The sequence below is a fragment of the Oenanthe melanoleuca genome, chromosome 4 (genome assembly GCF_029582105.1).
Source record: "Oenanthe melanoleuca isolate GR-GAL-2019-014 chromosome 4, OMel1.0, whole genome shotgun sequence".
NCBI lineage: Eukaryota > Metazoa > Chordata > Aves > Passeriformes > Muscicapidae > Oenanthe > Oenanthe melanoleuca.
The window spans coordinates 41,174,366-41,196,695 of NC_079337.1; the positions used below are offsets into that span (position 1 = coordinate 41,174,366).

The 22,330-nt window shown below is 35.5% G+C and overlaps 1 protein-coding gene across 15 annotated transcripts in view; it reads right to left on the reverse strand.

Annotated features, from left to right (window-relative positions):
• Positions 1-22,330, reverse strand: part of PCM1 (pericentriolar material 1) — a 41,095-nt gene that overhangs the window by 4,770 nt on the left and 13,995 nt on the right. For 7 of the 15 annotated variants that reach the window (XM_056489420.1, XM_056489424.1, XM_056489429.1 and 4 more), the window contains 25 exons: positions 21,978-22,176; positions 21,499-21,675; positions 20,616-20,773; positions 20,198-20,412; positions 18,458-18,609; positions 18,247-18,376; positions 17,437-17,571; positions 16,796-16,989; positions 15,424-15,621; positions 14,361-14,583; positions 14,098-14,243; positions 13,013-13,203; positions 11,678-11,864; positions 10,673-11,031; positions 9,961-10,119; positions 9,125-9,181; positions 7,791-7,963; positions 7,579-7,707; positions 6,875-6,992; positions 6,434-6,571; positions 6,058-6,191; positions 4,882-5,016; positions 4,150-4,347; positions 1,811-1,870; positions 522-660 (listed from right to left, as the gene is read on the reverse strand). In XM_056489420.1, the coding sequence (XP_056345395.1) occupies positions 522-660; positions 1,811-1,870; positions 4,150-4,347; positions 4,882-5,016; positions 6,058-6,191; positions 6,434-6,571; positions 6,875-6,992; positions 7,579-7,707; positions 7,791-7,963; positions 9,125-9,181; positions 9,961-10,119; positions 10,673-11,031; positions 11,678-11,864; positions 13,013-13,203; positions 14,098-14,243; positions 14,361-14,583; positions 15,424-15,621; positions 16,796-16,989; positions 17,437-17,571; positions 18,247-18,376; positions 18,458-18,609; positions 20,198-20,412; positions 20,616-20,773; positions 21,499-21,675; positions 21,978-22,176 (4,104 nt within the window). The remainder of the gene's footprint in view (positions 1-521; positions 661-1,810; positions 1,871-4,149; positions 4,348-4,881; positions 5,017-6,057; positions 6,192-6,433; positions 6,572-6,874; positions 6,993-7,578; positions 7,708-7,790; positions 7,964-9,124; positions 9,182-9,960; positions 10,120-10,672; positions 11,032-11,677; positions 11,865-13,012; positions 13,204-14,097; positions 14,244-14,360; positions 14,584-15,423; positions 15,622-16,795; positions 16,990-17,436; positions 17,572-18,246; positions 18,377-18,457; positions 18,610-20,197; positions 20,413-20,615; positions 20,774-21,498; positions 21,676-21,977; positions 22,177-22,330) is intronic. The other 8 variants (XM_056489433.1, XM_056489431.1, XM_056489432.1 and 5 more) reach the window with 6 other exon arrangements.

The window sequence follows — 22,330 nt, forward strand, 5'->3', positions numbered from 1 at the left end:
AACTTAACTTTCAAAGATCTGTATGTTTCACAGCAGCTATATTATGAACAAACACCTCTGTATTGGTGTGAAATGTCAAAGTTATTAAACAAGCTGGTGCAAAGAATGTAAATGGTAAAGGAATCCAAGCTAGAACTAGTTGGTGTAAGACAAAAAAAAGGACATAAACAAATAAATACATGCAAGCTTTACTTTAAAGTAAAACCATATTTTAAAAAGCCACATTATTTAAATGAAAAACTGCATAAAATTTGCAGAGCTTTCACATAATTCAGGTTAAGGCTGAGAAACTTGGAATTAAGCTGATTGTGAAAAAATGAGCTCCTCTAATTGGAATATTTAACCCTTGACTTAACACTAGGAAATACAGTACTGCAAAACTTTCACTGACAAAGGACTGACTAAAAAATCTGCGAGAGAAGGTGTCACACAGCACTACTACATGCAAATCTTGTTGTAAAATTAGCTGGTCAAAACTACAGTGAAAGCACTGAATAATGAACTACATAAAAGTGTCTTACTTATTGCCACTGGACCTCTTTCACTTTCTTCATCTTCCTCTTGATCAGATGCATCAGATCTAATACTTTCTGGCACTCTGTTACCATCACACACTTCTGAGTCCGGTACTTGTTTAGCAGTTTCAGTCTCATCCTTGTCCTAAGAAAACATGGAATACTGTGCAATTTCATGTTTATCTGAAGACTACACTAAGGTTTCTACATAAAGGAGTTGTCTCTCAAAAGTTAAAAAGTATCTACTGAAAATAAGTTTAAGTAGTCCTTATGGCCTTGAAATGAATACAACAGAACAGTACTCCTAAAACAGAACATCAGAACTTCTTGTAAGAGATCATGGCACTGTTCAGACACAGCTTTCAAGGACCTAATAACTACTGAGTATGTCATTATCTGAAAAGGTTGACATTGATCAGCATGCTAGGTTAAAAAAATTCTTTAAATTAGATCTGTCATTATCAAGAAACTGGACACACCTGCATTATTACCTTCCAGCAACTTCCCTGCTCCTCCTAAATGAGGAGTAAAAATATTCCTAAGTGCAGCTTCTCATCTCATCTCCTCAGCAGTCTCCCTGCTGAATAATTTGTTAAATATGTTGAATGAGAAAATTCTGCTGTTCCTATATGAACCTCAAGAAAAGCCCCAGTTTGGCTCCAAATCTTGAAAGGACTCTTCTACAGTAAAGCAACTCTAAGAAGTGATGTACAACTTCCTACTTTTTCTTCCAAAGAAGTGTGATGGAAGTTCTAAGCCCTAGAAGAAAGCACTGACTCCACTCCCACACATGCCTACCTATATCCATTTACGAAAGCAATCAACTTTCTGCTTGGCATATACACCTTGGCTGGAGAAAGCTGAACATTACAGCAGACCATTTAAAATTTCATACACAACACATTTCCCCAATGATATCAAAAGAAACTTGAATGGTTTTCAAAAGAAACTTGAAGAGAAAAAGGAAAAATTCTGAGCACTAACATTTCATACTCAGAGGACAGGGAGGCCTGGACTCTGAGACCTCAAATACCACAGGTACCAATTCAGAACACCTACCTTCTCCCAGAGATGGAAAGTAAATTAACTTATTTCATACCATTAAAATAGAAAATGTTTACTTTGTTACTTCGCTAAGATAAATCACTGAAAATAACAGAAAGGAGATTAATAAATTTCTACGACTGGAAAATGGACTGCTTACAGATACTTGATTCCTTTGACAGACAACAGTTAGACTAAGTGATCTACAAACTTATCTGAGGAATAAAGACATTTGAAAGGCATACACATACTTTGTCCTCATCGACATCTTCAACAGAAGAACAAACATCCACCTGGAGACCTTTTTTTACCTAGAAGAAACACAAACTGTCTTCAAATCTGAACTGAAATAATTTGGAGATAGTGAATCAAACTATAGCTCATGAAAGCCAGGTTGAAATACTGATCTTACTAAGAATTGCTATCTTAAAACAGCAGGAAGCCACAGGGACTTTTGTACACACAGATGTCTTCAAAATTTCAGAGGTGCAAAGCATTAAAAAAAAAAAAAAAAATCTGTGCTAACCCTTCTAATTTCAACAAATACATTTTTATTGGGCTAATTCTACAGTCTGTGGTTGAATCGTATCTAGCATATTGAATTAGATACATCATGGCAGGGGGGTTGAAACTAGATGATCTTTAAGGTCCTTTCCAACTCAAACCACTTCATGATTCTAACTCTGATCAAGACAAACAGTGGTATTTTCAGCAGTTACTTAACTGGGCTCAAGACAGCCAGAAAATTGAGCAAGATCAAGTATGTCTGCATCAGGATTCTAGAGCTGAGGGCTGTGAGAAGACCATACAGAGATAATTGTGCAGGTCTATAAAGTAACCAGGACCTACCCCTTCTGGCTCATCTCTGGCTTTGTTGAACCTGAACCTCTGCCACAGCAATGAGGCAAACATTGACCTTAACCCTAGTTCTTTCTTTCAGGAGAGAAGAAATGCTGAATCTAAGCTGGCTCCATGTTTTTTCATAGCAGGTATAAATCAACTCTTTACGTAAAAGGCACATTGGGCAACTTCAGATAAAACAGGAAGTCATGTCTAAATCTTTCTGGATTCAGTGTTCCTCTGGCCTCTTTACAAGGCACTCCACAGTCTCCCTCATACCAGTCATGCTAGTGATATATCTAAATTGACAATCTTGAAATATAGCTGGTGGTACACCTAAAAATACTTGTAGGACATTTTGTATATAACAGGTTCAAAAAAATCTTCTGCTGGCATTTAAAAATTAATTTAGGGTTTGCTTTGGTATTTGTGTTTCTAGAAGAAAGCTGAAAGGACACTGAAATCATAAAGACATGAACATAATCTGGTTTATCGTTTGTTTTGTAAACAGATCATATAACTTTTAAAAAGGCAGCTATGCTCCCAATAAAAGCAATACTAAAATTAATAATGTAAATGGTGTGAAACTTAGCCAAAGCTTGTTTTTTAGAGTAAGAATATATCCTACAGTCGCACATATTTCTGAAGACTTTATATGTATTTTATACACCAAGTCCAGAAACTGATCCTTTCTGCATCAGCAAACCAACAAACCAACTACATGACAACTTCAGAGGAATTACTCCAGTTTGTTAAAGATGATGCCTAACTAAGATACTGAAAGGAAACCAACAGGCAAACCTAAAGAGATAATGAACTGGGACCTCCAATATGTCTAAATACTTAGCTGGTTGTAGTGGGGCCATGTAAAAACAATACACTGGGATAGAGTTAAACTTTTTCACAGTAGATAGTATGAGGCTGTGTTTTCAATTTGTGCTGAACACAGGGTTAATTGCACAGGGATGTTTTTCATTACCACCAAACAGCATTCCACAGAGTCAAGACTTTCTCTGCTCCCCACCCCACTGGAAAAGCAAGAGGTCAGAGCCCACATCTAAGAGGATGCAGCCAGGGAAGATGATCCTCATTAACCCGAGGGATGTTCCACATCACATGGCATCATGCTCAGCATATAAAGCTGGGCAAAGAGTGAGGAAGGGAGGGAGATCCAAAGTGATGGTGCTTGACTTCCCAAGTCACCATTACATGTGATGAAGCCCTGCTCTCCTAGAGGCGGCTGGACACCTGCCAGCCTATGGGAAGTGGTGAATGAATTCCTTGTTGTGCTCTGCTTGAATGTGAAGCTTTTGCTTTACGAATTCAAGTGTCTTTACCTCAACCCATGATCTTCCTCCATTTTACCCTTCTGATTGTCTCCACATCCCAGAGAGGGAACTGAGTCGTTATGAGAGGCTCAGCTGCCTGCTGGGGTAAAACTACTCAATGGCCCCAGGTGTTAAAACTATTTCAACACTTGCTTATTCTTTCCTGTGTTCACATATAACCATTAGAAATTTCTTCTGAATTATGAACAAAGTCTATACAATTAGGTATCTGTAACAGGACTTGCCCTTACTGAAGAAAATCAGTTCACACTCCTACACAAGTAATACTGTGATTACACAGCAACTGGTAAAATACATAAATAAACATATATAAGGTATAAAATAAGGTAATCAAATTAGTTTAGAAAATGTACATATTTAGCAATCTCAAAAAAGCTACATTTTTCAAAAATAAAACAAACCTCTTTAGCAAAAGACTGCATTCCTTCAGCAGTTTCTGTTTTTCGTTTACATCTCTGCTTTACAGAAATACTGTTGTTGTCCAAGTCTTGCATGAGTTTAAAAAAGGCTAATTCATTGAATAACACTTCAGAGATCTCCACAAGAAGATCCTCCCCACAATCTTTTAATTTTCTACCAGCAAATTTTGCCAGTGAATCCTGTGAAGAGAAATAATTCTTCAGTTTCTGAAACAGGCTTTCAAGCTTTAAAGACTAAGTATTTTTCATATTTCTAATAACTCAGAATTAGTTATGTATGTATTAGCTCATATTTAAAAAAAAGTTTAGCATCTTAAACAGATTTTACACGGAATCTCTAGTAACGTAACACAGAACTTAATAAGCTCATGATTTAAGCTCCATGCTTGTAGAAAATAAAAAGCAGAATGAAAAAGTGTAGACTACACATTTTTAGGAATTTACACAAGACGTCCATGAAAAGCATCACCAGAGCTCTGCTTGAAGACAGCTACAGGCCAGAGATACACCTCTCACTACCTGCTGTGATAGAAAAGATGTTCTGTGTGCACTAAATCATTATTTTAGGAATAAAGGTAATACCTCATCACCGTATCAAAGCTGAAGGAGAACAGCAGCTATGTATTCAAGGTGTAGAACACAACTGCAGAGAAGCTGGGTTATCTATTATCAGCCAACTTGAGCATTGCAAACCAGCACTGAAAAACTACTAACCTGAAGTATACTGCCAAGCTGCTTATGGAAGAACTTCACAAATTCTTTACTTTCATCATTTTGTTGTGTAAGAGTCAAGACCATACGTCTTACTGATGTCAGTAATTGAGAAGAGCATACTTCATCCATGTGTTCCTACACAAGTATCACAGAATGAACTTTGTTACCACTTCAAAAGAAAAGCTAGCCATCAACCCAAATACAGAAATAATTTATAAAAAAACACCTGTCTACTGAAGGAACAGCACACCACAAAAAACGTCCTAACCAGTCTCACAAACACCATACTTTATGAATGACTGATTGGTCATAATACACAAAGATTTATCTCAGTTTTCCTGTACATGAGTATTTGGCATCTTAAAATGTCTGGCCAAAATAAGAAGCTTCATATATTGTGGCTGTGCACACAAGTGTATTAAAGTCTATCTTAAGATATCTACTGTTACATGCAGCCTTAAAAATGCAGATAAAAAACAAGTCTACAGGTACTCTGATTCTAGCATGTGAACAATATACAGTTTTTAAACTTGGCATCAACAAAATACCTTATTAGACAAACCTAAGTTTATACACTCTGCATACTATAAAAGGGAACAGGGATAGACCTTAAGCATCTTACAACTCAATCTTCTCTGCTCTCCAACCTTGCAAAGGAGGAACTGTGATTACTTCTCTCTCTTTAAAGAACATTTCTTCTCTGTAAGAATTAAAAAGCTCTCTACAACTCTGAAGATATTTATAAACAGGAAAAAATAATGCTAAAAATCAACTACTCAGAGGTATTCTTAAAAAATATCCTATTACTGTTTAATTAGTGATCTCATTTCTGTCTGCTAAAAGGCACCAAACATTTCAGAAGAACATTTTCAAACATACCTATATTTAATTTTGTCAGCTCCAAACAACGTCTATTCTTTTTGACGTCAAGTCCACCAGCCCTATGAAACCTAGAAACCTCACCATTTATTTCTCCTATTTAAAACTACACAGAATCTTTCTGTGGGAACATCTAATTCTTACTTCATCTTCAGCAACAGTCTGCAACTGAACACATATTTATTGGCAGCTGTTTCTAAGAGGCAAGTTTTAGATTTTAAACAATGTTCCTCTCTGCAATTATACGAGTGCTTTTCTTATTATTCTAATTCACACGGCATTATAAAGACCCCTTACCTTCAGAAAAGGAATGACCTCTTTCATAATTGCTTTAATCTGCCGGTCAAGCTGCTGAGTATCTATACGAGGACATGGAACTTCAGAAACATCACCTGACTGTGGAAGAGACTGACATTCACCAGTACCTGGACCTCATTTTAATTAAAGAAAAAGAAAAAAAAAAAAAAGCTTAACATTTAATACATTCAACATTGCTATTAAAGAAATAACACGTTCAAAAACTCATTTTCTATTTAAAAAAAAAACTTATTTCCTTAAGTATGTAAATATCCTTTGCTAAGTTTTCAATATAAATAAAGAGGAAAGCAATTTAGCTTGATAGTTACTATAGTTATTTTCTAATACTAAGCAAAATATATGTATATGTGCCTACCTTCTAATTTAGCAGTAGAAGCACCCTGAAAATTACTACAGCAGCCCTCAGAGCCAAGCGTACTTTCAGCTTCAACTTTCATACGCTCATATTCCCTCATCCAAGACAAAGCTTTATCTAAGTGAATCACTGTGTTGCCTATATTTAGAATAAAAACACTTTTTAATCTAAATAAAAAGTTTTCCATTGATAGACAATAAACGATAAAAATTACTTTAAGGCCTCAAGTTTTGAAATCTACTTATAACTAGTTATAATATTTTATTACACACTTTGATAAATTTAGTGTTTCACCAATTAGCTAATTTAACTATGTTTTGTCTCACAAAACATGTGATTACACACTAAAAATCAAGTAACAGTGTACTAAAGTACAGACAATTGCAGACATTTAGGGAGAGAGGGAGTAACACTTAAAACACTAAGTCACAGGATTCTCACCAAGGTCATCAGTGGCAAAGGGCTCAAAATTTGAAGAAGTAGACATAGTACTCCCATTGTCTGCATCAGGTTGTTCACAATCTTGACATGCTTCTGTAACATTCTTGCCAAAAGTTTCCTAAAAAATTCCAGACAATTGAATACAAAGAAGGAACACACCATACTCTCACAGATGTGTGAACAAGCCCGCAATTCTTTTCAGTGACTTGTTGTGGCATCAGCATTTGTCAGCAGACTGCTTGACTGGAGAACAACCCTACCTCCAGGATATAAATCCATTAGGTGAATCTACCACATTTGCTTCAAATACTTCAAGTACTAAACATGTAAAAAACTGTACAGAGGTGTAAGTGATTTCTTAAATACGAAAAAGTAAATATTTTTGGAGAACTGTGTGATCAGTACTTGCCCTGACCCTACTCAGAAGAGGATTTTGGCTCTTTCTGAATGTATCAGTTTCCGATTTACACCCGTCTCCATGTTTCATTCATCCCTGACACATCACTCATTTAGTGTACTGAGAATCCTACCATGTTTTATGACTTTTGCACTGATTCTTTTGCTACTAGTTCTTAAGAAAAGTCTGTGTAAGTCCATATTAATTTTGAAATTCAGTTCCTAGTATATTTCAATAGACAAGCATACATGTGTGCAAACCAAAATACAGGAAAAACTGCCAGTAACTTCTGAATTTAAAAACTTACATCATCTGTAGAAGCAAGGCTTTCACTAGGAGTGAGTTCAGAATTTGATGCCACCCATGTTGCAGAATTAAGTGATTTTGCACACTTTCCTTTTTCATTTTTCTCAGCTAAATGTCTGGTCACTATATCCTGAAAGAGATAACCTATGCTATAAAAAAAAAAAATCTAAGGTCTGCTTGATTCCCATACAAAATCAAAAATTGTGTGCATACCTGTAAAGCATATAGGGCCCTTTGCCTCAGATAATCTGTATTTAGCAGCTGAAGCTCATGGAAAAGTTCAATAAGAAAGTGGGGACGAGATTCATTTTGAGAAATAAGAGTTGCCACTTCAGAATAAATTGTGTCTCGCAAAGCTTCAAACATAGAAAGATCACTACCAGTTTCTGTAGAAAAAAATAAAGGAACTTGTCAAGTCTTTGACAGGCATCTATTTAACAGACAACTGCCTATCAGGTATGCAAGTTACAGGTATATAAATTATGTCTTAATCATTGCAGATTCCCTAATACAGCTGCTTTCATAAAGCTTACTAATTTCCTGAAGGGCAAACATCCTTAAATTGTACCTTATGAAATCTTTATTATATGAAATACAACATAGAGCAATCATAAAAATTATTTTCTTTGCACTTCTGAACAATACTGATAGAAAGTACTCTTTATAAAAAAACATATTGCACACATCATAATGAAGCTTTCAGAATAGGTATTAAACACTGAAAATGGAGTTTTAAGACATTTCAAGAAAGAGAGCCAAAGGTCTCAAGTTTATAGAATACAAGCAGTCCACACTTCTGCAACACAAGCAGCATTAAGAAAGCTGTAGACTGAAAGCCACTCTTTCCCAACATAAATGCTACATTCTTATACATGTCTAGTATCACTCCCAAGTTCACAAAAACCTCCTACCTTTAAACCCTATTACATATGTTTGAGAAGACAATGTATTCCCTAATAAATCTCCCATTTATTTGGAAATTAAAGATTATCCTTGCATCACAACAATCAAATTATTTGGACAGTGCTGAATGGAAACATAGTTAAATTTGGAAAACTCAGTTTAACAGATGTTTAATTATTAGTATTCAAGTTAATGAAGTTATTAGGAATATAGCAAACATTACCATGCAATTTGATTATCTGCAAATAGTTTACCAATTTTTTAAGCACAGGTAAGCTTTTTCAACATTTGAAAAGTTACCACAAATTGCTTCCCTCCCCAATTACTAATATGTAATAGCTTTTACATATACTAAAAATGCCTACTGAAATTAGTTTTTTCACGTAATATCTACCACCATATTTTTTATTTGTAATTGTTAGTAATCAAGAATGTGGCAATCATGTTCTCTACAACTGTAATTCAAAGCAGTTTGTAACACTGCATTTTTTGCAAGGCTACTTCTCTTGTCTTGGTTATAGAGAAGGTGCTGCAATAGCACTAATCTTGAACATCTGCTAAACAGTGAGTTATAGGACCAAAGGTAAGAGAAGAAAAAAAAAAAGTAATAGGATATTGTTGAAGCTAAGCAGTGAATGCATTACCTGGCGCTTCAATGCATGCATTTCTGTTAGACTGCTGCAGAATTCTCCTAGCATGCGCTGTAGGAAAGTGGGGATAGACAGTGATAAACACAAAAATGTGCACCAGAAATAAAGACAGGGTTCTTTACAAAACAGCAGGAGGAAGACTGCTCAGTTATCCAAACCACATCAGAGCTGCTTATTGTGAGAATGAGAACTTGACCAGTGAAGTTTATTATGTACATCAATAAACAGCTCCTAGTGTGGACACAGCTACACTGGCAAAGCTTTATATTGTGCTACAATGACTAAAATTTCCGCATCTCTCAAACAAAACAGAAATACTGGCAGAACCAAAAAAGGCACAGGAGAGGTTTTATGATCTAGTTACAAGAAAAGCAGTGCAGATGGCAAAAATGTAAGGGTTTATGTGATAAGATTGAATTTGAATGATATTTGATGGAGCTCATTTAAGCACAAATAGGAAGAAGACATGTATGCAGTACAGGATGTAGTTTAAACACTAAGCAAAGTTTCATCAGTTTTGCAGTTACTTTCCATAAAATCATCAACAAATGGGTGAGATTGGCTATATTATTGCTTGCTGTACTGTAACAGGTATCTAAATTACTTTAATCAAGTACTTAATATACAGAAAACACCCAAAACCAATTAGTATCCAGCTTTTTACACACTTACATTTACAGGATAATTAGAAATTAAAATGCAAAATCTACATACTAAATATACAGTCCTGTCTTCCTGTCAAAATGCACTGTATTTAAGTATTGCACTAGCAACGAAGGCCCCTTACTCACAGCAGCTGGTAAAATAACTAGACATTTAGAAAAGAGTACCTGAAGACATTTCTGTAGATCTACTGTATTTAATTATTTTTTCCAATTGCTCCTGATTCCTTTTGCTGAACACCTTTGCATGAACTACGTCATCAGAGTGTCTGCTTTTATTGTTCTTGCAGGGTTCACACACACTCGAAGCACTTGCACTTTCATAACCTAATGGGAGGAAATGAAAAGGAATAAACAACTTACAAAATGTTTTTATTACTTTAAAAAAATTGCTCAAGGGCATTCTTAAAGATGCAAAATACTAATGATGTTTTCTAGACTAAAACCCTCCTCTGTACACTGAAGCCATTCAGTAGTACTAAATCCTCAGCAACCCCAATAGTACCACTATACTAACTAGTACCGTCCTTCTTTTCTCAGAATTCTATTGAAGCATATTTTTCAGCAAAAATATGTTTGAACATGATGCCAATGAAGACGATTTTACTTGTTACTTCAAATCTGCATGCATTTGCATCCATGATCCTTTTAAATCATGGTATTTCAACTGATTATTTATTTTCTATTTACTGAAATCCTAAAAAACCTCATGCAGTTGTAGTATGTAAAATGAATAACTTATTTTCATTATTAAAGGGACCATTTATGGAGAGCAAATTCTCTGGAATATAATGATTATAATCCAAGCCAAGTTCGCCACAGTAAATGTAAAGTACTGTATTGTAAATGCCAAGTAATCCAAGATTACTTTACAACCTACCAGTATTTTTAGTTCTGCCTTTCAGCTGAGAAGAACTCTTCCTCTTATTCTTTGATCTGGGCGTTTTATCTTTTGATGCCAGGCTTGCTTGCGCTGATGCTTTTCTAGATCTAAATGTCTTTGTCACAGTAGTTGGGTCTATTGGATCAGGCATGCTACTGAAACTCTCCAAAGACTCTTCATCCAACTCTTTTCTCCTGTTTGTGTCACATTGATTTTTACGACCAGAAGCAACGTTCTGTACTGAAACTGCAAAACCTGCATTTAGCTGAGACTGATCATCTTTTTTCATTTCTTGGCTATCATCAAGCCAAGTTGATCTGTTTTCCATTTCCTCTTCAGGTTGTCTATGATTCCTTCTGTCAGGAAAAAAAGACCCACAGACCTATCTCAATATACCATAACCTGATCTCTCAGATAGAAACATCATGTGTTACCAGGCAAAAGTTTATTGTAATACAAATTATCTGCCCTTGTTACTTAGACAACAAATGAATATTGAAAAATAATTCAAGAGAACCCTTCCAAATGAAAAGCTGAACTTCCCATCTATCTCTGGCTTCAATATGAATATATTTAAGCAGTTACTGCTGTGCTCAAATAGTACCATAGGTCAAAATATTTCTTAAAGCAACATTCAGTACAATCTACAGTAGCACAAAAAAAATAAGTATTCACTAAAATTATATCCTCTAGCTATTCACACAACTCAGTTTCAAAACACTCCCACAAAAACAAAATCTTCCTCCACTTACAGAAAGTGTTACAAAACTACTTAAGATTGGATTTGATTTTAAAATGTTAATTAAATGATACATTAATTTATATACAGAAAAGCAGAACACTACTGAAAAAAATAGAAGAAATTAAACTAGAATTTACAAAAGTAAAGCTCATATTGTAATTCTATGACAATAAATTCCCTTAGTGAAGGATGAATTCCCACAAGCCCCAGAAAAGGGAGGAGAAATTATTAAAGGAAAGCTGCACTTTGACATTAAATACCTTTGTTTTTCTGCTCCATTAGGGGAACTGCTTTCAAAGGGTTTGGGGAATGCCATATACTCAGTTTTCCCAGAAGTATTATGATCTAGAGGATGTTGTTGCTCCTGTTGCTCACTGCTGCGTGGTGAAACATTATGTGCAAAATCCCCAAAACCAGATGGGAACACTGGATTATAGTTAATACCTACTAAGTAAACAAGAGGGTCAGAAGGTCCTACCTCATTTATTTGTGTAGTAAAATTCAAATTTGATACATACTGTATGGCAGCATGAAATTATGAAGCAAAAGTACAGTGGGGAAGTAAGCAAGAACTGTTCTCATCCTGAAAGTACTGCAAGTAATCAGAATTTATCTTTAGGGCAAGTTTTGAACACTACTAGATACTACAATTCCATCAGTGGAGAGGAAGGTTCTTCAAGAAATTCCAATAAAGAGCTCCTATAAAAATAACATTTCCAAAAAAAGGCAGACTTCTGTCTGCCTGAAGACTTTATCAATACTTCAATCACCATCAAATTGGCAAAAAAATTCCAATGGTTCAAGTACTTATAGAATCAAAGAAGTCATAGATTCATACTACTTAAATTTTGACATCAGAAAGTGATGGAAGTGGCAAATTGAATGTAACCATTCTTCTGGACAGGTTCCATGTAATTTTGAAAATGTTTTCAAACAGAGAACAATTTGCAATTTGAATGTTCTAATCTAGACCTATGCCTATTTCCTGGTTTCCTAAAAGACTGAAATATATTAAGACAGTTTTGTTTACTTTGAATTATACAGTAAAATACCAACACTCTTTTCCTCTAAGTTCAACAGCAAAAGCAGATTAGAGAAAGAGATTAGGAATACTGTATCCAAGTCAGCAGTTACTGTATAACTCTGATGGGAACAAAAATTGGTTAGCATGCTCGATTTACAGGCATTTATAACAAATAGGAGTGTTTGAAGTTCCAAGAAAAACAAAAATAATTACAAAGTGCCACATTCCAATTACATGGTTCACTTAGAACACGATTTCAACTATGAAATGATTGCTGAAGGTATGTAAAAGCTTCAAACACTACTTTTCATATGTTGGATGAAGAACATTTGAAACCTTACATGAAGTGAGAATTTTCAAGTACAACTACATACTGAGAGAGCCTTGCTCTTCATATTGAAGTAAAAATATACAATTATTCAGCAATAAATAGTAAACTTCTGCTTAAGACCATTTCAATATAAAGGAAAAGTGACAGAGTTTACTTAAGTTCACATTACAATTTCAATTAAATGAGAAAATGCCAATTTTTGAAATTCATGTTACTTCTTACACCTACAGCAATACTCACCTGGAGAAAAGGAAGAAAAATTAGTAAATCCTGGAACACTAAAGAGGTTCACAGGTTGTGGAGAGAAGTTGAATGGACAGAAAACAGGAGATGGAGGTGGTGGTGCACTACTGCCTCTCTCCTTTCGTGATGGTTTCTCTTGACACTGTTGTTCTTGCTGCTGCATAAGATCACTTAACATTTGTTTCAGCCTTGAAAATAAGAAAAAATAACAACTTGGGGAAAAAAATATTATGGGAAAACTGTAAATTTATACTCAAGTAATTTGAGCTTCATATTGTTTCATGTACACCAAGAAGGGGACTATTTAACTAATGAAAAAACCCTTGAGACAAAAATTACTTATTTAATCCTGAGTTGGTTTAAAATCAACTGCTCTGTACTAGTGGTCATGTATACATAGGTTAAATATCCTTGCCAGAACAACAAAAAAAAATTGACTAGCTACTAAAGAAATAAGCAAGCTGAAAACTTCAATAGAAACAAATATACAAAGTATTTACAGAACTGAGGTTAAAATTAATTTTAAGAATTGTGTAAGAGGACAGCACTTATATATCACTTGACAAATACAAAACAGAGATGAAGAGCTTCAACTTTCATGTAATGAATTAAAATTACTATTACGTCTTTTTTCAAAAAATACTGTTGTTCAGAAGGCAAATGTAGTACATCCAAATGGAATATAAAAAGCTAAATTCTAACTCAAAACACTAAAAAAGGACAAAAAGCTTATTTGCTGTATATCACCATTAGAATCCAGAATCTTGTCAGGTTGGTCTACTGAAGACTACAGACACAAAAGCATATCAAAAAAATAACTATTGCAATAGATTTTTGCCAACTTTTGGTTCTCTTCAATGAAGATTACTAGAAAAGTACTTTTAAACATGTTAAAGAGGTGGGGGGGGGAGGAGGGGGGTGGGAAAGACAGCCAGAAATGCTGCATATAATATCAAAAGCTTGTAATCAACTCAGAAATTCAAGAGTCTCATATTTTACCATTATCTGTAATCTTTTATTCACATAACCATGCTCCTGTTACTGAAGCATTTCAAATTCCATAGTTAAGCACTAATACAAACCTTTGGACATTATTCTGCTGCCAAGTCAGTTGAGTGTAACACTGGTTTAATTGATGCATAATAAGATGTATTTGCGAAGATGCAACATTATTTGACATCATACCATAGGGGCCTGTAAGCAAAGTCTGCAGAAGGCAAGTGAGGGTCTGTGGAAAGAAAATATGTAACAGTAACCAAATTACAAAAACCAGAAGCCATTGCTAGAAAGAGTTAGAGAATAAAAGGCAAGTAAGAACAACAAAACTAGCATTATTTGTATCTACCTGCTGATCCTGCATCAAAGTTTGACAAATGCTGACACTAAATTCATGCTGTCTCTTTAACTGATTGATCTGCTCTTGCCATCGTTCCTTTTCTTCCACATAGGAAAGCTCAGACATCCACCGAAAATTTTCCTGACGCCGCATACTTATGTTTTGTTGTTGTCTGGCCTTAGACACTGGGCGATAATTTCCATCTGCTGAAAGAGGACGGCAATTTCTCCACCTGGGTTGGGAAAATGTGAAGAATGAGGACAAAAATCAGACAATTCAAATATCTAGTGATACTTCCATTATTCAAATTATGTTTAAGTTGCACATCAAAAACTCACATGGCACAGGCCAGCTAATCACACGTGCCATTTTGTCAATCCAACATTGTCCTAAACAAACGGAAAATAGGAGCCTCCCACTAGACTATGACTGTCATAAAAGAAGGGCTAAGGATGTGCATAGGTCTTGTTTCTACTATTTTCCATTACTGCTCTATAACATGTACTTGATGAAAATAGAAGCCACCAACATAATACACTGACAGGTCTAGCTGCTGATTAGCCCACTGTCTACTAAACTTATTTTGGTATCCAAAACAGAAGGAATAACTGCATATATATGAAGAAAGTCAATCAGGTAAACAAGAGTTAAAATTATTCACAATAATTAAGAACAGAAGCCAGTAATTTAGAAGGAAAAATTTCAGAGTTAGTTTAATTCTCTGAACTACCATTTTTTAAGAGACTGATGTATATCACAGCAAAAATTTCATACAGATTGGTTATCTTTTAAGCTGATTAAAAATAAATGGGAACACCAGGAACCACTGCCACACAACTGGAAAGCTCAATGGCAGACTTTTAGTAAGACTGAAAACAAAAGAAATCACCAAATCAGTTATATGCATTGCAGCTACAAAGACTCAGAACAAGAAACTGTCACTACACACAGCTCCTTAAAAAGAACAAGTTTTCTTTTGCGGTGAGGATGCCTTGTAGTTAATGCAAAGCTTCTTCCACCCTCTTCCAAATACACCCAGACAAGCATTAGATCAACAAATAACGCTACTAACCTATCTTTGTTTCCTTTAACAAAATAGGCATTTTCTGGTATGTTGTTATTGGGATAAACAGAGAAACTGTCATTCAAACTTGATGCATCTTCTTCCTCTTCTTCTGCCTGACCAACTCCATCAGAGAGATAACCGTCTTCATCTCCATTTTCTTCCTCTAGGGCACACTGGGTAGAACCTCCCCAGGTAGCCATTGTCCTAGTGAACATTGCAGGGTCAGGGAGAAAAGAGGTGTTTGGAAAAAGAGTATTTTTTTTTTTTTCGAGTTCATGATGAATTATTAAAACAATCTATTGATAACTGCAAGTCTATCTGCAATTAATCAAGCTGCACCAAAAAGAGTTAAACTGTTCTGAACAATAGCCAGCAGCGTGCCCACATGGCTAAGAAGGCCAATAGTGACCTTGCCTATATCAGGAACAGTGTGGCCAGCAAGACCAGGGGAGTGATTCTTCCCCTGTACTTGCCACAGGGGAGGCCCTCCTTGAGTGCTGTGTCCAGTTCTGGGCCCCTCAGTTTAGGAAGGATGTTGAGATGCTGGGAGCATATCCAGAGAAGAGCAACAAGGCTGGTAAGGGGTCTGGAACATAACTCCTATGAGGAATGGCTGAGGGAGCTGGGGCTGTTTAGCCTGGAGGAGTTTTAGGGGAGACCATACTGGTCTCTACAACTGCCTGAAGGGAGGGTGTAGCCAGGTGGGCATCAGCCTTGTCTCCCAGGCAACCGGTGACTGGGCATGAGGACAGTCTTAACCCGAGTCAGGGGAGGTTCAGGCTGGACATTAGGAAGAAGTTCTTCACAGAGTGACTGGGCATTGGAACGGGCTTCTCAGGGAGGTGGTAGTCACCATCCCTGCAGGCATTTAAGAAAAGACTGGATGTGGCACTCAGTGCCATGGTCTTGATGGCAAGGTGGTGTCAGGTCATAGGTTGCAATCTATCTTCAAAGTATTTTCCAACCCAGTAGATTCTGTGATTCTCACTAATGCAAACTTGCATTCTGCTTCTAATACCGGGACAGATAAAAAAAATTAATGGCTGCTTTGGAAATGCATTACTTTACTATGCTATAAAATGGGTAAAGATTAAAAAAAAAATTACTCTGATCATTTGGCATTTTCCATGCATTTTCTTCTTTTAGGTGATTCATTCCCTCATTGGCAGAACATGAGAGATTAAATATGCTGGGAAAACTCATAAAACTGGCAAGCTGCTAAATAACAGTGATGTTACAAGTCAAGAAATTAATTTCCTGCTCTGTTAAATCATCACCTTCAGTGCTCAGACGAACACAGAAAACTTCCCCCAACACTGACATCCCAATAAACAACAGAAGCACCCATTGCTTAATACAGAATAATTTGTGCTCTTACTTTTCAGTCCTGCTCTGCTGTGGAGTACACCGAGCTTCTGACCCTTCACTTCTAACAGATGCAGCAACAGTAGATATTGTTTCTGCAAGCTCTCTCCTTCTCTGATCTTCAGCCATTAAAGCTTCAAGTTGCTTTCTTCTCTGTCGCAATTCTTCTCTTAAAATCTCATGTCTTCTCATTTCAGACCATAACTGCTTGTAGTAAAATGGAAGAATTAGAATATAATGCTAGCATAATTTCAAGAAAGAATAAGTAATATCAAGATCATTACTAAAGATAATTTCAGGGGAAAAGGTGAGGAAAGACACAAAGATAAATCAGGTTTGAACAAATACTTTCATCGTTTTGTCCAAGGATGATCTGCTTACAGTATACATTATCAAATGTTCGTGGTAAAAATTCAAAATTAATTCAACTTTCACATTAATATTTAGTAACAAGTGCTATACTTGGGGAAAATGTCTTGCCAGTACAAGTCAGAATTTCCTTCTTTCCAGACATGAAATAAAAAAGTTATATATGCTTTGTTAAAACAGCTACTACTCCACTTACCAAGCCAGCTACTTAAAATGTGTCCAAGCAACCTGAAACTTCCCCTTTCCAAACCCTTTTTAAGTTACTGTATATCAAGTATGAAATACCTCATTGCCTACTGGTACAGATTCACCACACTCAAATAAAGGCTTGCCAGCTGTGTTACGCTCATTCATGGCTGGAGTAGATGTTACTTGTGAAGTCTGTCTATTTGCTGGGCAGTTACCAAGGTCAGCTGACAACTGAAAGAGAAAGCAAAGTGGCAAAATAGAACATAATACCTTTCTAAAATTTACCTCCAGTTAAAATCCAACACAGTTAAGGCTTTATGAGGCTAGAAAGTCAGTATCCTGGGAAAAGGATTTTTGAATCAAGGCTAAATGTTAATTTCAAAGCTTACCTAGGAATCCACAAAATTTATGTATTATTACATAATGTTCTAGATGTACTGTGTTGATAATTTACTGCTCACTTCACAGAAAGAAGTTAAACATCAAAGACCATGAAAAACACTAAAGCCCTGTAGAAACAAAGTGCTGCTGATGCTTACAAGACACAGCAGTGTTCTAAAATACCAGCAAATGACTACTAAGAGAATTAAAGCAGCAGTGACTAACCAGTATGGACAGACAATTTTCAGGCTAAAAATAAGACAGAAGGTTCTGTATCTTTGAAGACTCTATCAAGGCTTTTTAAGACAAACTACAGTGAAATTAAGATACACCAACCACTGAACAAGAACCATTGAAAAATGAATGACATAAGCAGAACTCTAGGTTTGGAAGTCCACCTGCTTACAGTATACAAATATTACCGATTTTAAGTTTATTCCAATTTTCAGGAAAAAAAGGTGAGCAAGATATTTTAGGCACCTTTGCTCAACATCCTAAGACAGCAAAGAAATACATTCTACCTACTTGAAGATCAGGACAAGCTTTTTGTAACACTTGAATTTTTTCCTGGATTTCAATCAGTTTTCTCCTTTCTTCTTGTAACTGCTTAAGCTCCCGTTGCTGCTGCTGAAGTTTAGCTTCATAGAACTTCTCTCTGTGTAAATAAGTTATCCACATGTTACTTGGCAAGAAGTTGCCTAAAGCATAGCTCTACCATTCTCTGACAAAGGCTCACCTTGCTTTTTCATTTAGTCGCACATCTTTTTTTAACTTGTTGGAACTTGCTCGGACATTATTTGGTTGTTGCTTTGTCTCTTCCATCCCGCCCAACAACTCACCAATATTAGACGCATTTGCAATTGTTCCTTGAGGTTCTGGATCATCATCCTAAAAGGATGTCAGAAAGGCAATCAGACTATTTTCATGTTGATTAAGAAAATGTAACAAACCAATTTTGTCAAGTTTGTCTAGTTTGACTTTTTCCAAACTCATCACCCTGAATAGCTTTATCTTTAGTACAAACCAAGAACTGAGAAGTCATTCTTACCATGGCATCATGACTTTATTAAATAAACTGAGTTAATGAGAGAATTCAAAGTTATTTAGCTCAACCTCAACTACTAAAACTTCCACTACATGCAAATAATTTGTCTCATTCTGGAAGCATAAACCACTTGCCTGTGATTCAGCAGACAGAAACATACAAGTATATGAAGAAACAACAGGCGGGTGGGAGGCGGAACAGGAGACTGATGTGAACAAGACTGCTTATTTACTGCAATCAGTGAAGTTCAATATTATTATTAACAACTTATTAATAACAAAACTACTCCTGAAAACTAAATCTAAAATATCTGAGGAAGTCCTAAAGGTTCTCTATTCTACTTTTATTTTCTTCATAATTTCTGTATTTTCGTTTCTCAAATTGAAAAAAAAAAATACAAAAGCTGCAGCCACTGCTGCCTTTGTTTTCCAATGCGATCATTCTTCCTAAAGCCTCTGAACAGGAGAGACCACAGGTGACCAAGAATGACACACACTTACTAGCTCACACACCTACTGCATCTTTGCTGAATACATACACATAACAAGCCTTGGAAATATGATAATGGAAGATATGCAATTAATTAGGTTATTTATTAAGGAAGCTGCTAAATCATCTCTAATTCCAGTTTATACTACTGCACAGTTAGCATCTCTACACTGATCATAAAAAACAACACTGATCTATACGCTGAGAAATTTCTGATGGAGTATTATCTTGAAATAACAATATTGTGTTTATATGGTTGCTATTGTAAAACATAGGTTCCAAATGAGCATGATTTTAAAGTTCTCACATAAAGCCTTTTCATTTCTGATACACCTATGTGTATTCAGTGTGCAGACATTACATTAGATGGTGCTCAAATGTGAGTACTCTGACAGGACATTCGATACATGACATTGTGCTGCTAGCATCGCTAAATTAGCATGAGATATTCTAAATGAAAAACACTTCAAACTTATAACTGGCCCTCAAAACTCTTGAAATAAATTAAACCACTGCCCCCAAACCAAAATACTGCAAGTCAAACACTGCAACGTCCAAAGATTTTAATGAAAAATTTTCAATGATTGAACAACGTAAAACTTAGGGTTTAAAAAGCTAAACGTGTTGAATGTTCACTATAATCTTAAAAATGTCTAATATTTTTAAAAATAATGTGATCCACTTCTTGGTTTGTATTTTGTAATCCAGTTCTAAGGTTCAATATTAAGACGACTGTTCTCTTAGGCTAGCATCCTCCAAGAAAATCCCTGAATTGAACTTCAGAAGTAGCACCCTCGAATTCAGAAAAATCAAACAGGATCTCTTTTTCCCTAGCCTAAAAATAAGCACTTTAAATGTTGCATTAAGAAAGTTTTCCATCTCAGAAGTTCCACATTACATGAAATAATGAATGCCAGATTTTTGTGCACGTTTTTAACATACCTGCACCATAGCAGCAAGGTTTTGTAACTGTCTAAGCTTCTGTTTTGCAGCTATAAGCCTATTGATCTTCTGCTCAAACTCGGCATCTCCAGCAACATCACCCAGGCTGCTTCTGTGACTAGATACAGAATCTTCACTAACTTGATCTTCTTCCACTTCATCATCATCACCTTGGGGGAGATCGAGGTGTTTGTCATTCTCCCTATTATGACAGTCTGGAAATAGGGAGAGGAAACAAAACAATACCAAAGATACATTACTGAACTTCCACTGTAATTACTGGACATTAGAAAAATATTAGCTTAATGATCAGGCTCTTAAATATTCTGCTCATCAAACAAGGATCTGCCAAAGTCTGTGCAGCTATCAAGAGTTATTTGCACTAAGAAGTAAAATTATTGGAAGATTTTAAACATACCTAAAGCAGAAGAAATTTTTAGAGTCCTTATATTAGCAGCAGATCGGTTGTTAATTTCACAGTCTGTATTAAGATGTCTTCCATCTCTATTATTAGTTCCACACTGTACATTTGAGTTGCTATTTATTTCACTCCAACTACTGATTCCTTGAGGGTTCCTAGGGTAAAATAAATTACTCATGGTAACTTTTTAAAACTGGTATGAATTTTACTTTAGCCTTTTTCTACCTAGCTTTTTTAGGAATGGGTGTTCTGACCCCCTCCCCTTAAAAAACAAAACCCCAAACAAACTCTAACCCCATATAAAATCAGTCCAGATATTGGGTGTTTTTCCATATTCATCTCTCTAATAGAATACTTTACAAAAAAAAAAAACAAACCAAAAAAACAATCAAAGCAGTTTTAAATTATCCCCTGCTACATCTGCAATAATACATTAGGCCTTACAGGTATATGTCTACATTAAAAAAGCTATATATGATTCACAGCTAAGTGACTGCTCATTTTTACCAAGTGAAGATCCTCAAAGGACACAGGTGCCAGACTATAGCTGTAAATCCCTCTGTAAACCAAAGAGTTCTTTTACTCCAATTCTCTAGTCTAAGAGTGTAATCTAGTGAAATTCCATACACAGAATTCAGTATTTAAACCCAAAGGAATTACAGATTTTTGAAGTCTTATAGTGATTTTCTAAATGTTTATGCTAATCTAAATAAATAAGCCACCAAGAATTAGATAATTATTAAACATCTGTGTAATAGTTCCCTCAAATAAAAAAAAAAAAACAATTGTTAATGTAATAGGCATATCAAATAATGTACTGCAGGTTTCTTGAAGCAACAACTCAGCTACAAAGACTTTGGATAACAAAAAATACAACAACCTAATATTTGTAGCAGGCTGTGGATCCTCATGTTCAGAATCACTTTCTGATTCTTCTGTTTCTTCCTCCTCCTTAGTGTTTTCATTCACAGCATCTGTCATCATATCAGATGTCTGCTCATAATAGTGAACTAACTCACGTAACTCATTCAGCCTCTTACGAACCTCATTTAGCTTCCTGAGGAGGAAAACAAAGAGTATATAATCTGTTTTGCCATATTAAGCCAATCTATGTAGACTTAAAAAGACAATATACACTTTAAAGTTCTTAGAGTTTACTGCCAGTTTCCAAGCTATAAGAACTTTCCACTTCAATCTCTGAATTCAGTTCACTGCATTAGATTGGTTACTAAGTAGACTGTAATATTAAATTAGGTAGATCAAAAAATGGCAATAGTTACTTAACACAAAACTTATTAAAAAAAGTAATACTCCAAATTACTGAAACAAATGGTGGAAAAAAAATTAAAGAACTTTTACTGAAGTTTTTCTGTTGGATTTAGATTCTCATCCTCTTCACTCTCATTTTGAGAAACCAGGGAATCAGGAGGATAGGGAGCAGATGCCAGACTATTTGATTCACCATTGACAACAGTTACTATGCCTACAGGACCAGAAGCAGCTGAAGTTGTACTTCTTTGATCAACACTCCTTTGAGGAGAACCTGAAGCAGGAAAAACTACAGAAAAGAAATACAGCTTATGTGAATAATTCGTAATAAGGTATCGGCTTATATGAATTATATTAAAATAACAACAGAAAATATTACCAATAGACAAAACTGCAGTTAATAACCTCTTTCCTTAGCAAAACAAAAACTTTTTTCTTATGTT